This window comes from Schistocerca gregaria, chromosome 9 (genome assembly GCF_023897955.1).
Source record: "Schistocerca gregaria isolate iqSchGreg1 chromosome 9, iqSchGreg1.2, whole genome shotgun sequence".
NCBI lineage: Eukaryota > Metazoa > Arthropoda > Insecta > Orthoptera > Acrididae > Schistocerca > Schistocerca gregaria.
In genome coordinates this window covers 141,010,480-141,027,437 of record NC_064928.1, presented here as the reverse complement: position 1 = coordinate 141,027,437, position 16,958 = coordinate 141,010,480, and the positions used below count along the sequence as shown (strand labels likewise).

Here is a 16,958-nt window from a genome sequence, read left to right as displayed (position 1 = left end):
ATGAGGTGGTGGGTTTGGAGTACAAAGGGCATTTGGACAGGTGGGGTTCAACTGCAACAAGACCATGGGTATGAGGGATGTTGGTGCATAAGGAGGCAACATAAATAACGACAAGTAGGGAACCACAAGGTAAAGGGGTGGGGAAGGTGGAGAGTCGGTGGAGAAAGTAGTTGGTATTTTTAATGTGGAAGGCTAGATTATGGGCAATTCATAATCTGAACTCAATGCCAAAACACACTTTCTCTCCCATCCACTTCACTTTGTTGTCCTCAATCCAGTGTGCCATCTTCTTATTAGGTGGCCACCTTCTTATGGCTCCATCTACATCTCTGCCTACGTTAAACCCACCAACCACTAAAAGTGCCTACATTTTGACAACTGCAATGCCTCCTCCATAAAAACATCACTCCCATACAGACTTGATACCTAGGGACAGCATATCTGTAGTGACAAGAACTCTGTCAGTATAGTGAAGGTCTTACCAAGGCCTTCACAGACAGGAGGAGGAGGAAATTAGTGTTTAACGTCCCGTCGACAACGAGGTCATTAGAGACGGAGCGCAAGCTCGGGTGAAGGAAGGATGGGGAAGGAAATCGGCCGTGCCCTTTCAAAGGAACCATCCCGGCATTTGCCTGAAGCGATTTAGGGAAATCACGGAAAACCTAAATCAGGATGGCCGGAGACGGGATTGAACCATCGTCCTCCCGAATGCGAGTCCAGTGTGCTAACCACTGCGCCACCTCGCTCGGTCACAGACAGGCACTACCCCTCCAACATAGTACATAAACAGATTTCCCATGTTCTTTCCCCACACATTTCCAATCCTCCCACCACCCTCATCAGCCAGCTACAAAATTGTGCTCCCTTTGACGCCCAACACCACCTTGAACTGAAACAACCAAAGAACATCGTTCATCGAGGCTTTGATTATCTTTCATCATGTCCTGAAACGAGGGACATCCAACCTGAGATCCTTCCCACCCCACCTTAAGTGATGTTCCATCACCCACCCAGCCTCCACAACATTCCAGTTCATCCCTATGCCACTCCCAATCTCAGCCTCTTACCACAGTGGTTTTATCTCTGTGGGAGACCTACGTGGAAGACCCTGTCCAATCCATCCATCCAGCGCTTCCTAGCCCAGTCCTGTCACAGGCTTATCTTACACATGTAAGTGGCTAAGCCACCTGTGAAAGCAGCAATGTTGTGTCCCAGCATGCTGCAACCATTGCACAGCTTTTTATTTTGGCATGACTGCCAACCAGCTGTCCACCAAAATGAACTACCACCACCAAAAGGGAAGTAGACCACTCTGTGGCACAACATGCTAGGTTTCAACAGCTGCTTCACTACCTGAGCCATTTGGATTTGAGAGTTATCATAAACACACTCAGTACTGGATGTGCTTTTACAATTGTTACCCATATTTTGTTTACCATTGTTATTTACTTTCTATGTGATGGCACAAGTAAATTCCACAGTACAGATTCCACAGTACAGATTCCCCATCTTAGCACAGTGCACATGCAACACAGGTTAGAGTAGTGAGGAAGTTGTTTGTCTATAGCTATAGCAGTCTGTGGGACAGCAACTTTGAGCAACACAGTAGTGGAATGTTTCTATATGGTATTGAATCTGTCAGAATGTGCAATACTTCATCAACACAAGAGGTGGTTCATAAAGATACAATTAATGCAGGAAACAAAAAAAATGACTTAATGGAAATTAAGTCATTTTTCCAAGGAACGCCTCATTTACTAACAAATTCTAGCCTTCCACGTTGTGGGCAAATGGATTTTCTTGATGCATATAATCTTTCATCCACATTTGTGGGAAATTCCTTTAGGGGATGGTGACAGATGTCATGGCCCCAATTTTGTATATGCAGTGTGTTTATATAGGAAATCCATTTCTCTGCAGTATAGTACACGGAAAATTTCAATATTTGATAAGATAATTATTCATCTCTCTGTACTCATACTAATGTAAACTAATACAATTAAGAAGTCCTTGAATCAATAGATCAAGATAACTTCATCTATGCTTCAAGACTTCTCATTACACAGTAACAGAAAATAAATACTTTTTTTATTATTGCTGAGTTACAAGAGGTCAAGTAAGGTGCAATATTATGTTGAATACTAATTGTTTACTGTGAAGACAAATGGATCAGTAGCTTCTATGAGCAGTGAATTCTATATTTGTAAAGTTAACTAATAATCTGCTTTTTTTGTTAGCTACAAACTATTAAAATTTTATATCCAGTTTGTGTCGAAGCACAGAAATTAATATGGTTGCTGTTAGTTGCAATTTTGTCATGAAGTAATGGTAGTAGTATAACATGTTTTAAGCAGTTTTTCAGTTAACTGAACTGCAGAATCTAAGTGAAGTGATTTTTATTTATATGATGAAGGAGTCATTATGTATTTAGAAATTCAGTTTTTCTACACCTTCAATGTAGGGGGAAATGTACATTATTTTCAGGTCAGTTCTCCACTTGCAGAGCAATTTGTTATGTCAATATGCTGGGATTTTATTGCTAGTGAATTAACTGAAAGTCCAACCACATATGGTTAGTAACATTTGTGAAAATCTTATTCATCGGGCCCTCATTAATCTAAATCACCGGTTCATCCCGATCTTTTTTTCATTATTTTAAGTACAGAATAGCACTACAATCATTGATTACAATCATAAATTTAAATTCAGCGAACTGCCACACATGCATCCTGGCACAGTGTCAGTTAACAACAAAGCACTGAGATGTACAGTATTGTCTTGCCGCCATTTGTTGTGAGTGCAAAACGGCATCAAAGGCAAAGAGGATGGACGTGCCCATTGACCGAAAGTTGCACTGCATAGGAAGAATGATGGAGATTAGGCTATAAAAAATAAGTACAGAACTACAATAATGCATCCAGGGAACATAAAATCACGAACATTAACAGCGAAATCAGAACAACTCTGTTTAAATTGGTCTTCCTTGCTAGTTTCTTACAAGTCACAAAAAAATCTACGTGCCAAGTGTAATAAAATCTCTAAAAGAGGAAGATCTGTCTCAGGAGGCCATAATGTCAACTGAAAATGCTCTACTACATCCATGTGTAGAAGAACGGGTCGAATCACATCATTTTCATCGTCATAATCATCATGAAGGTGAACAGTTTCCAGCCTCTGGTTGAGTCTGTCTGTAACGAAAGCCTGCCCATCTAGTCCTGCTTTCCCACCATCTTCTGTGTACACTCTGGTCTGCTCCTCACCTATCTTTTCAACACCTTCCACATTTTTCAGCCATTTACCCCCTTAGTTTTCCTCTAGGTCATTTCCTTCTCACCTCCATTTGATGTATCTTCTTAGGCATCCTCTTGTTGTCCACTCTCTTTAAGTGCCCTTTCCATCTTAGCCTTGATGTATCTGCAGGGGTTCCTATTTCACTATTTCCCTTAGCCTTTTATTCTCCTTGTTACTCCCAGCCTACTTTTGAGGAAATTCATTTCACATGCCTGTAATATGCTTAGATCTCTTTTTTTTTTTTTGGAGGTCTTTGATCCAAACCAGGCTCCTAACACTTCACAGGAATGCTTCTACCTGTCTCCCACATTCACTGATCTCTTTCTCATTTCTTCCATTTTCCTCTGTCACACTTCTCAAGTAATCGACACTTCCGTTTTCTTCAATTGTTCACCTCCAATCTTTATTCCACTAGTTGATCTATCTTTCCTTCCAGCTGTAACAGGATCTCACATTTGCTTACATTAAATTTCATTCCATACTGTCCCACAGTTCTGTCCCAAGCATTCAGCAGTTACTGAATCTCTTCCTCCCTATTTCCCCAGATCATCAAGTCATCTGTGACCACCATTTCTTTCATCTTGTCTTCTCCAGTTTTTTACTGCCACCACAGCCATGATCTCATCCATGATGAGGAAAGGCAACAATGCACAGCCCTTAACACCACTTGTTTGCATAAACAAATCTATTTTTTCATTTTCCACTTCCACACAACTCAGACCTCCACAGTACACCTTCTCCACTATGCTTGTTGTCTTTTTTCCAGTGCTTCCCAGAACTTTCTTCTATATCAACAAAGGTCTCCCCCAAATTCATAGCGGTGCTCCTAGAGCAGCCTCATTGCAGATATGTGGTCAACAGTTGCACTCCCCAGGTCTGATGCCATGCTGTTCCACTCTCAATTTGTTCTTAACCCTTGTCCAGATTCTGCTCTCCAGGATATTTTCATATACCTTTGCACAGCATGGTATCAGTGTGACTCCCCTGTAGTTCCTATAATCCTCCCTACTCCCTTTATTGAATACAGGGACAATTAGTGCCCTCTTATAGTCTTCTAGAGTCTTCTCAATCCACATCACCGTCCCCTGCCGCCTTCACCAATTCAATACTTACCTCATCCATCCCTGGTTTCTTTCCTCCTTTCATCTTGCCCAGTGCCATTTCCATTTTTTACCGTGTCAAGTCCTCCTTCCCTCCCCCCTCCCATTTCTATCCATCATCGTTACATCTTCTCTCAAACCTATCCTCTTACTTTTGACCATTCCATATGGTACTTTCTTACTTCTGCTGCTACCTTCCTTTATCATCTTTATCCATTCTTCCATCCAGTTTCTTCTCTCCTCAGTCACTGTCTTATGTGCCCCTTTCTTCTTCTTTTTTTGTGATATTTCTCTCTTGGTAATTCAGTCCTTTCCAAGAAACACAATCTTAAGGGCTTGCTCTTCCTTCCCACTACCTCCATGACATTTTCATTCTGCCATGGTGTCACTTTCCAACATTTCTGCCACTTGTTTGTCCAGATACACCTACTATAGCTTTAACCATAGCACTTTTGAATTGCACGCCATTCCTCTTCTCCTGCTTTTAGTTCATTGTTTGGTAACCTTTCCCTTATAATTTCAGAGTATTCTTCCCTCACTTCCCCTTCCTTCAGTTTCCATATTCTAAGTCTCCTTTCCTGGTTCTCTCTCTCCTTCCATTCCTTCATGATTCTCATGCTCATTACTAGTAGCCAGTGGTCACTATCCGGTGTGTCAGATGATAGTACATTTATATCCATTACTGTCCTCTTTTTTTCCCAATCACACAGAACATAATACAACAAAGATTTGTGTGTTAAATTCATTCTGTATCACACTATTTTGTGGCTTTCTTTCTTCCAAAACCAGGAGTTGCCTATCACTAAACCATTTCTCTTGCAGAATTCCAGAAAACTGTTTCCTTCTTCATTGCTACTTCCCCATTCTTCAGCTCCCAGTACATTTTCATACCCTTGGCTTTCACTCCCTACATCTGCATTCAAGTCTCCCACAACTTTCTCCATTCAAAAGCTTTTTTGTTTCCTCAAATTCCTCCTCCTCTTGACATTTGTAACCCACCTAAGTGGCATGCATCTGAACCACCTTCATACTTCTTTCCCTTGTCTACATGTACATGATTATCTGCAATTCACAATTAAGTGCCTGGCAGAGGATTCATGGAACCACATTTAAGCTACTTCTCTACTGTTCCACCCTCTAATAGTGCATGGGAAAATCAAACCCTTAAATCTTTCCATATGATCCCTGATTTCTCTTATTTTATTATGGTGATCATTTCTCCCTAAGTAGGTGGACATCAAAAAATATTTTCACATTCTGAGGAGAAAGGTGGTGATTGGAATTTCACGAGAAGGTCCTGTCACAGCGAAAACACCTTTGTTTTAATGACTGCAACACCAATTCATGTATTACATCTGTGGCAATCTCTTCCTTATTTTGCAATAATACAAAATGAGCTACCTTTCTTTCAATTTTTTCTATGTTCTCCATCAACTCTATCTGACGCCAATCTCACACCCCTACAGCAATACCGCAGAAGAGGGAGAACACACATAATGTAAGCAGTCTCCTTACTCGAACTCTTATGTTTTTCAAGTTATCTGCCAATAAATCACAGTCTTTTGCTTGCTTTCCCCAGAACATTATCTATGTGATCACTGAAATTTCAGTTATTTGTATTTAGTTGAGTTTACAGCATTTAAATTTAAACAATGGAAAATCCAGGATGCAATAATTTGTCATCCTTTACATTTGACCGATTTATTGTGTGCCTGAAATTCAGCACATTCCTTTTAGTGCTGGATTACTTCATACTTTTCTTTATTTAGAGTCAATTGTCACATTCTGCACCCTACAGATATCTTGCCCAAATCATTTTGCAATTCATTTTGATCAACTGATGACTTTACATGATCTGCAAACAATCTAAGAGACTTGTCCAGATTGCCTCCTAAATGGTTTACATAGCTCAACAACAACAGAGGGACTCCTGTAACACTTCCTTGGAGACCACCAGATATTAGTTCGGTTTTAAATGGTAACCCTCCATCAGTTATTACAAACTGTAACCTTTCTGACAGGACACAAACCATACTCCACAGACACACAATTTAACTAGAATTCACTTATGAGGAACGGTATCAAACATGTTCTGAAAATCTAAAAATACAGAATTAATTTGATGTACCCTGTCAACAGCACTCATTACTTCATGAAAAACAGAGCTAGCTGTATTTCACAAGTACAATACTTTCCGAATCGATGTTAGCTATTTGTCAATACATCATTTTCTTCAAGGCGATTCATCGTGTTTGAACACAATATATGTTCTCAAATGGTACAGAAAATTGACATTAGTGATATGGGTCTGTAATTCAGTAGATTACTCATTTCCTTTCTTAGGTACTGGTGTGACATGCAACTTTTCAGTCTTAGGGTACAGATCTTTCTACAAGCAAGCGGTTGGATATGACAGCTAACTAAGGACCTTTTGTAACAGCATACTCTGAAAGGAAGCTGAATGGTATACAATCTGGATGGAAGCCTTTCCTTACTTAAGTGTTTTAAACTGCTTCGCTACACCAAGAATACTTATTTCTAAATTACTCATGTTGGCACTTGTTCTCGATTTGAATTCTGGGATATATACTTCATCTTCCTTTGTGAAGGAATTTCAGAAAACCATGTTTAGTAACTCTGCTTTACTGGCAGTATCATCGATAACATCACCATTGTTATCGCACATTGAAGGTACTGGTTGCATTTTGCCAGTGTTGTGCTTTACATATCATGAGAATCTGTTTGGGTTTTCTGCCAGATTTTGAGACAGAGTTTCACTGTGGAAACTATTAAAAGCATCTTGTATTGAAGTTCACACTACATTTCAACCTTCTGTAAAGCTTTGGCAATCTCAGGGATTTTGTGTTCTTTTAAATTCTGCATGCTTTTTTTTTTGTTTTTGCCTCTGCAATAGTGTTGTGACCTGTTTTGGGCACACTTATAAAGTCACTGTGGTACATGCGAGTGTCTGCAAGCAGAAACATATGTTAATAAGGAGCAAATAAGTACAGGCATGGAAGATTCTGGCAGAATGTAAATAATGTATGAGTGCCAGTTCTGACTACCCTACTCTATAAACACCCTCTTCTTCCCTGCAGTCTCTCCTTCCTCTGTTCTGTCACCATGTTCACATCATCACATTATGTCACGTGTGTAGACGTGTGCTGTTGTAACAAATTCCTATCTCACACACCTGCTTCCTCCCTATGAGCCATCGGCCACCCTTCCCCAAGCCTCCCTCCCACTCCCTGCCTCTTTTCTCCCCTCACCCACTCCATTTTGCACAATGAAGCCAAACCAGTACGTGTGTGTGTGCGCGCGTGCCTGTGTATACTCCAGTGCAAAAGAAACATTTGTCCAAAATCTAGGAAAGTTTTCTGTCTTTTTTGTGCGCCTGTCAACAGGTGAAAAATGAAATAGGAGTACAGATTAATGTGTCTAACTGCGGAATAGTAATGGAATGCAGCTCAATTAAATAAGGTAATGTTGGGAGAATTAGACTGCAAAATGAGATATTGGAAACAGAAAAGTTTTGCAATTTGGGAACTTAATAACTGAAGATTTTAGAAGCAAAGAGGATATAAAATGGAGACATATTTCCTGAAAAAAATTTGAAGGGTAGCTTTATGCAGAAGTGAGGTGGGAGATACACAATACCACCTACAAAAGAGAGGAAACTTTTGAAATGTGCTGCTACAGAAGAACACCTCAGATTAATGTGGTCATTGGATAATTAATAAAGAAATAATGAATAAAACTGCAGAGAAGAAATTTATAGCAAAACTTGATTAGGATAAGGGATCTGTTGATAGGACACGATCTGAAGCATCAAGGTGTCATCAGTTTACTAATGCAACTCTTCACATTAGTCTATCCTGAGCAAGCTTCTTCACGTCGGTGTAACAACTGAAATGCACGTACGTTTGAACCTGCTTACTACTGTCTAACCTTAATCCCCCCTGTAATATTTTCCCCTCACACTTCCTTCTATTACCAAACTGACTTTTTTGGCACCACAGAATGTGTCCTTGACTAATCTCTCGTTTTACTCAAGCCTTACCATAAATACCCCCCCCCCCCCCAATCAGTCTGATTCAGTACTCCCTCATTAGTTATTTAATCTACCCACATGCCATACAATTCCTGCCATTGACATTGGTGCAAAGTTAACATCAGCAACTGTCTAACATGATGAACATTGTATCAAAAAATGATTGGAATCAGCTCTTCAGGAAAGTTGAATGGTGTCCTGTAGATGTGATCTTTCATGAAACTCAATATAAAAATGCCTAGTAAAGCAATCTGACAGGCCACTCTCAGAGTGGGGAGGGGGGAACAACCAAACCCAATCTGCCTGCACTCTAATACTTGACTCAAATGTCACCAGACTGCCAGAGTCCTTTGGTGCACGTGAAGAGCATAACGTATATTCAAATGTTGGGTAGTGTTGGTGAACACAATTCTCATGTAGTAAATAACACAATGCCATATGTATTTCACATATTTACATTAATTTATTAAGAAAACAATGTTCATTTCACCATGCTGAGCTGTAAATAAATGACATGTGTATGATTTATATTTATTCTGTGCTGATATAACTTCTTACAGCATTTTACTTTTTGTTAACACTTGCTCGTAAACAAAATGCACTCATTGTATCAAGAGTTTTCACACAAATTTTCAGCAATAAGAACAATATTATTTGTAATTCAGTAATACAGCACTGTAAAGAATTCATAATGTATCTCTGAAAGTGTTAACAATAATGTTACAATGAACCCAGGTATGAAATTACAAATTTAAAATACAGTGTTGAAATTTGCCAACTATTATGTACTTACTATGTTCTTAAAAAGTAATACTTTCAAATATCAAGGTCTGAATAAACAAAAATACCACTAGAAATTTATTACTCTTTGTACACTAACTGCTTCAATTATGATTAAGTTTACTAACAACTGAATACTGCTCTGTATTATTAAAAATTTCATAAATAGCCACACACTTTTAACTAATGTACAGTATTTAGTCAGATAGCATTCAACAACATGTGACTGTCCAGTCATTACATTGTATAGAAAAATGACACTGCTTTTTGTTGGAAGGAGTGAAAGGAACAGGGGTTGTGTGTATGTGTGTGTGTGTTTTGCCATTGAAAAAATAAATAAAAACTGAAGCTATTAAAAAATGTATGTCAGGTTACTCAATAACAACTAGAATGTTGGACTTCTGTATACTACACTGAAGTTAAGCACAATATATATTATTACCATTCTAACAATATCAATTTAATTTACTTCATGTGATAGTACATTTAGATTATGTTACCAAGAAAAATCAGGTGAAAGCTAAATCTTGCATAAAAATAGAAATGAGTTACCTTAGGACAGGAACATTTTCTGGGCAATTCCATTTGCAAGAACTGTTAATAATTGCGTCCACTTATTCAGGGAGGAGGGAAAAAAAGGCTCAATCAAGATGCCCAGACATTGACCAAAAAAAATTTCCTAGTGACCAATTTACTGAATTTGATAAGGATTTTCATATGAATACTGGCGACAGTTGTGGACATTAAATACTGCTTCCATGGTAAAAATTGTCATATACATAAACAAGATGACATACGGAATATTAACATTGTTGAGCACTGATGTTGCCCTCAGCTCCAGCACAAAAATTGGCATAGCTTGTATAATCTTCTACTTTCTCATCTAGGCTTGTCTGCATGGTAAGGATGTAAACCATTTTCCTTTGTTATGTTCCAAACAAAGTAGAGAGTAAAAATGAGGTTGTGAGCTGTTGCTCAGATGCTGACAAAGTATTGTTTTCAAATATTGGAGTTCAGTGGGCCCACTTTTCATTACTGTACAGTGGTAGCTTGTCATTTTAACTAGAAGGTGTACTGTGAGCTTTGTTACTAAGTTAGCAAATCATGTTATCTATGAAATGTTATTTCATTGTACACAGACATTTTGTGACTACATTTTGTGTTTACTTACAACTGCTGATGTGGAAATGCACACACAAACACAATAAATGTTTTGTAGAACTCCACTCCATTGAATGCAGAGTTAATGTTGCTGACATGTGTAGTTACCATTGATGTTCACTTGATTTGATATAGCCACAACTGAAGTTTGTTTATTTTCTCTGTCCACGTGTGTGTGTGTGTGTGTGTGTGTGTGTGTGTGTGTGTGTGTGTGTGTGTGTCACCTGACAAGGCACTATACAAACTACAGACTGTGTAACATAGGAATCAAATTGTTTAACAAGCTTCCAAAGTACCTAATGGGAAGTCACTCTACAGGAATATCTTAGCAATAAGTGTTTTAAAGTATTAATGAATGCACTTTATGGAAGTAGATTATCTTCCTTTGCACCATACTATCCATACTTAATCGAGATAAACTGTGTTTTTGTAATTGTTTCCAGCAAGTTATGACATGACTTGTGGCATATATGTTCAAAATCCAAATACTCTATGGGGAACAAATAAATTACTATCCTACATTGTGTAGTGCAATTATCCATCACAACATTAGAACAACTCACCTCTTTGGTGATGCTTTGTGGATCATGCATACTATTGTGGTCATCAGGCACATCCCACTCCTGCAAACAATGACAAGGAGTAAACAGAGTTACCCTTGTGTGTGTATAAATGCTTAAGTCATATCATAAACGCCAACCAACTTTTTCCCCCTTCTACAACATGCAGCCAATTATGTATGCAGAACCAGCCAGCTCTTTCTAATTTAGAGTCCTTTGCAATTAATAGTTTCTTTTGGCAGAGATGGGGGCTAACAGTTGTAGAATTTGAATTTATGATCCTTAGATAGATAGCTGGCTGAAAAACCCAAGTGTTCATTTTGTCAATCTGCTATTAGAATTTCCATGTATTTGTGAAACCACCTGTAAAATTATGAAACAGTTGTACAAAGAAATATGCATAATGTACAAATGTCTAAGTATAAAATCCAAATTAAGAAATGTGATCCCAGGCAGTTTTTGTATGTTGAGCATAGCTGCTATGTCTGACTACAATAGCATCGTAAAAGGAGGAATAGGAGATTAGTGCTTTAACATCCGATCAATGCGGTCGTTAGAGATCGAGCACAAGCTCCAATTAGGATAGGATGGAGAAGGAAATCAGCTGTGCCCTTTCAAATGAACCATCCTGGCATTTGCCTTAAGTGATTTAGGGAAATCACAGAGAACCTAAATCAGAGTGGCCAGAAGTGGGTTTGAACCCTCATGCTCCAAGATGCAATTCCAGTATGCTAACCAGTACATTGCCCCGCTTGGTGATTTTGTAAATGTTTCTATGGCAATGCCTCTTCACAGCTCTACAGACTTATCATTGGATATAGCTGTTTCAGTTTCACAGTTGAAAGACAGTCAAAAGTGCTGCCAGATGCCAGGGATTTCCTAAATTGACTCGACTCCAGAAGTTTCTTTGTAGAAAAGAATAAGTGAATTAAAAATCTATGCACGATGTGGCATTTTTTCACATATCTCGTATCCCTTGAACTAACATAAGTGTCATACAATGATCTAATTTTGTACTACATTCAGTGACATATGTGGATACTTTCTGCAAAATATGCTCTGAATAGAGTTGCAATGAGTAGTAACAAATTTAAATATCATGCACTATGCAGCAGTTTTTCATGCATCTCAGTATCTATCATATCATGTATCTCCTGAAACATAGATAGGTTCAGTGGGTGGCAAAATATGAGTCAGAGGGGTGGGAAGGATAGTAGGCACACATTCCTCATTTCCAGGTACAACAAGAGGTAATCGAAACCCCGGTGGAGAATGTGATTCAATTGCTCCAGTCTTGGGTTGTACAGAGTCCTGAGGGGAATGCTCCTCTGTGACCAGAAGGTGGGAGTTTGGAAAGGGGTGAGTGACTGAAGAGATTAGGCATGCAAGACAATTTTCTGTACTAGGTCAGGAGATTAGTTTAGGATTGTGAAGATGACCAGAAAGGAGGTTGTAGGTTCAGAATCTGTCATCGTTGGGAAATGTAGTGTTCATCAGTAGCAAGGCCAGGGTCATTAGTGATGTTACTGAAAAGGGAGGTGGCATCAATAGTGATGACTTCACCAGGTGGTAAAGAAACAGTAGTGAAGATTTTTGTCTATGAGAGCAGAGATTTTGTCAGTGGGGCCACAATAAGTGGTGACAATGGGGCATCTCGGATGGTTGGGTTTATGAACTTTAGGAAGCATGCAGAAGATAGTGTGGGGAGTGGTAGAGGTGAGGAGAGAGACGGATTACGATGAAAGGTTCTGCAATGGGTCTACGGATTTGAGGAGGGACCAGAGATCCTGTTAGATTTCTGGAATGGGATCACTGGAGCAGAATTTATAGGTGTACGAATCAAGTCCTTTGCAATGTAATCCTTGCAGTTTAAAAACACAATGGTGGAGCCTTGTGTGTGTGTGTGTGTGTGTGTGTGTGTGTGTGTGTGTGTGTGTGTGTGTGTTTTGTGTACCTCTGAAGGATGCCTATCAGCCAAAAGTATACTTTTTGTGTTTCACTCTGTTTTTGTTGTTTCTGCCTGTGGCTCAGCATTTCCAGTGTAAGTAGCAATCTACCATTTTCATACATTGTCTTTATTCCATCCTGGGTTTACCATTGGTTGATTTTGCAAGAATGATGTGTGTTTGGTTATTATGAGCTTTCCCTGCACCTAAGGTGTGCAAAGGCTCCAGCCGAATGCTGTGTTGTAAAGAGTAAGCAATTAGAATGCTGAAAGCACGCAGGACAGCAAGCAACTGTAAAATGAGGCAGCCATTCCTTCAGAACAGAGGGACAGAATCACCCAGCACTCAAGAAGACAATGTGTTTCTGTGCAGAACAATGTTACTTTTTGCAAGCTCAGAAGACAGGTGAATTTTTGTACTTACTGGAGTTTCTTCCTTAGCAGATACATACTCCATCTCTTGCTTGGGGGATGCAAGTGGGTTGACATCAACCTGAATGAAAGGAAATGAGTTAAGTGCAGGTACAACATTGAGTACAATAATTGCTTATGAAACTAGTTTACAGCATATAAATAATTACATTGTAACAACAGAAACACTGCCTGAATTTGCCAGTTATCTTGAGCAGCCACCTTCTATTACGATATCTGAGCACACTTCCCAATCTGATTCTGATTTCCATTATCACCAGGTTTTCCACCTGTGATTTCCAAATATTGCAACTAGAGATTCTCAAGTGGGATATATGGGAATAGCACCACTGGAGGACTCAAGTCAGTAGAACACTGTGGCTTGCCCTGCCTATACAGTTTCCTCTTTACATAGAATTATCGCAATATGGCAGAAACAAAATGTGTACTCTTAGAATAATGACAAAAGGTGACATTAATTCACTAAGTTTATTATCATAACTATTAGTCATCAGGTTAAATTTAGGTAGATCTGCAGCAGTGATCTGTAAATTATATTTTGAACAATCAGACTTTAAAATTCCCTGCTATGATAAGAAAACAGTTAATTTCTGTAACAGTCGTACATGTGTTACTCATACGACTAAATCAAATAAAGAAAAAAATTACATTATATTATGCTATGTTACATTATATTATGCTATGTTACATTATATTACATTACATCACATTGGATGGTTCTGACTTGCTCTGTTATAAATTTCATGTGTGTGTGCTACTTACATTTTTTTTTACATTACATTGGATGGTTCTGACTTGCTCTGTTATAAATCTGATTTCAAAAGAAGATCAGCTAAAACTAGTAGGAACAGTTGTACGTTATGTAAACTAGATACAGAGGCACTATTGTCATATCTCAATACGGAAACACATTTAGCACTGGGCAGGAGCAGGTAAAGGAACTATGGCTCAAGTGCAAAAGAATGGTTAATCATCCATTTGATAAATCTGTACTCAGTAGAATAGTCCATGGTGGGAGCAACTCTTTGTGGTACACAGTCACTGTAAAAGCCATTAGTGGTACTAAAGCTAGTGTTCAGATACTCACAGATAAGAAAGGAACTGAAGTTGATGGTAGCAAAGTAGAAGTAGAAAGTTCCAACTCTGTTTTAAAATTTTCCTTTACAAAGCAATATCCAGGAGTGCTACACCAATTAGAAAAGCAAATGAATAAAGAAACACAGCAGAACAGGCCATACAGGTTGAGACTTAGAAGGAGTTTAGTGAATGTTCTGATCTTGCTCATTTTCGGAGCACAAGGAATTGTTAAGCAGCCTTTGTGAAAGGGGGTATTGCTAATGCAGCAGCTGGATGTACTACTCACAAATCACAGATGGTCATTCAGACCAACCTTCAACATCTGGGAGGTGATGAACAAAGAGAGAAGGTTGTAAGGTATGCTCTTAAAGGTGCTAATGGAAGCAGAATGGGGAAATATGACGGGAGACATACGGATTTAATATTATGATTTTATGTTTTCCTATGATAAGCTGAGAGAGGAATAGCAGCAAGTAAGAGGTACAATATTCTCTATAAAGGAGCAAGAGAGGATGGCTGAATGTGAGTGGAAAATTACTAAACACCATGTCTGGCACAGCAAATAATGATGATATTTCAAGTTTGAATAGTAGAATAGGTCAAGTGCAAGAAGTAGCATAACAGAGAAACAGCAGTGCACTAGCATATGACTCAAATTATGGGTATGGAGCAAGGATTATTAAATATAACTAAAATGTTCAAAGAATAACAATTGGATTATAGCAATATGCTAATATTCAATGATTAACGTGAATAAGGATTCAAGTATAATACAGAATCACCTGAAAAAATTACACAGCAAAGTAGGAATAGCTAAGCTAATGAGAGAAATAGAAAGCAGTGTAAGTGATGCTAGAACACAATTGGAAATTTAAGAAGTTGTCCACTATCCTACACATAAACAATTAAGCACTATGCTGTTAACACCAAAAACATTTTTTCAGAATTATTGCAAGCAGAAAAGGAATTTCCCTGCATGTCTGAAGGCTGTGATTTCCATAAATAAGAGCAGTATAGCATTTTACTATAATGTTTCCATAGTTAAGGATGTATAATTATCAGCAACTAGCTTTAAATCACAATTTCAATGGTTCATGCACATCCAAGTGGATGGAGTCTTATAGACAGATGGATTAAATTCCTGGTTAATAAAGTATTACTTGTATATAAACAACAGGAAATGCTCATAATTCTATCAGAAAAAATTTGATAAGTGTCCTAAGCGAACAGTTCAAACAGACAACTGGTCATGTGAAGTACAACTATTTTTGAGAAATATGAATGCTTCAGAATGATGTCGATGAAATGATAATATATGTTCATAAATACCACTGTGAACAAAAGGAGAAAGCAATTACCATTAATGTAACCGCTACACGTATAATTGCAATACTAGCAGTCATTTGTGCAGTTTACCTTTTTCTAAGACATGATATAATGTTGTTGTTGTTGTTGTTGTGGTCTTCAGTCCTGAGACTGGTTTGATGCAGCTCTCCATGTTACTCTATGCTGTACAAGCTTCTTCATCTCCCAATATGTACTGCAGCCTACATCCTTCTGAATCTGCTTTGTGTATTGATCTCTTGGTCTCCCTCTACGATTTTTACCCTCCACGCTGCCCTCCAATACTAAATTGGTGATCCCTTGATGCCTCAGAATATGTCCCACCAAGCTATCCCTTCTTCTTGTCAAGTTGTGCAACAAACTCATCTTCTCCCCAATCCTATTCAATACTTCATCATTAGTTACGTGATCTACCCATCTAATCTTCAGCATTCTTCTGTAGCACCACATTTCAAAGGCTTCTATTCTCCTTTTGTCCAAACTATTTATCGTCCATGTTTCACCTCCAGACATGGCTACACTCCATACAAATACTTTCAAAAGTGACTTCCTGACACTTAAAGTCATAGAGTCAGTATTGCCTCACGTGTTCCCATATTTCTATGGAATCCAAACTGATCTTCCCCGAGGTTGGCTTCATTCAGTTTTTCCATTCGTCTGTAAAGAATTCGCATTAGCATTTTGCAGCTGTGACTTATTAAACTGATAGTTCGGTAATTTTCACATCTGTCAACACCTGCTTTCTTTGGGATTGGAATTATTATATTCTTCTTGAAGTTTGAGGGTATTTCACGTGTCTCATACATCTTGCTCACCAGATGGTAAGAGTTTTGTCAGGACAGGCTCTCCCAAGGCCACCAATAGTTCTAATGAAATGTTGTCTACTCCCGGGGCCTTGTTTTGACTCAGTTCTTTCAGCGCTCTGTCAAACTCTTCACGCAGTATCGTATCTCCCATTTCATCTTCATCTACATCCTCTTCCATTTCCATCATATTGTCCTCAAGTACATCGCCCTTGTATAGACCCTCTATATACTCCTTCCACCATTGCGCTTTCCCTTCTTTGCTTAGAAGTGGGTTACCACCTGAGCTCTTGATATTCATACAAGTGGTTCTCTTTTCTCCAAAGGTCTCTTTAATTTTCCTGTAGGCAGTATCTATCTTACCCCTAGTGAGATAAGCCTCTACATCCTTACATTTGTCCTCTAGCCATCCCT

At 38.6% G+C, this 16,958-nt stretch overlaps 1 protein-coding gene across 25 annotated transcripts in view; it reads right to left on the bottom strand.

Annotated features, from left to right (window-relative positions):
• The window catches only part of LOC126291704 (zinc finger protein 501-like), a 199,843-nt gene that overhangs the window by 161,745 nt on the left and 21,140 nt on the right, over positions 1-16,958 (bottom strand). For 23 of the 25 annotated variants that reach the window (XR_007551851.1, XR_007551849.1, XR_007551850.1 and 20 more), the window contains 2 exons: positions 13,313-13,381; positions 10,947-11,006 (listed from right to left, as the gene is read on the bottom strand). Coding sequence is in view for 22 of the 25 variants with exons in the window: in XM_049985345.1 (XP_049841302.1) it covers positions 10,947-11,006; positions 13,313-13,381 (129 nt within the window). In the remaining 3 variants the exon portion in view is untranslated. The remainder of the gene's footprint in view (positions 1-10,946; positions 11,007-13,312; positions 13,382-16,958) is intronic. The other 2 variants (XM_049985342.1, XM_049985347.1) reach the window with 1 other exon arrangement.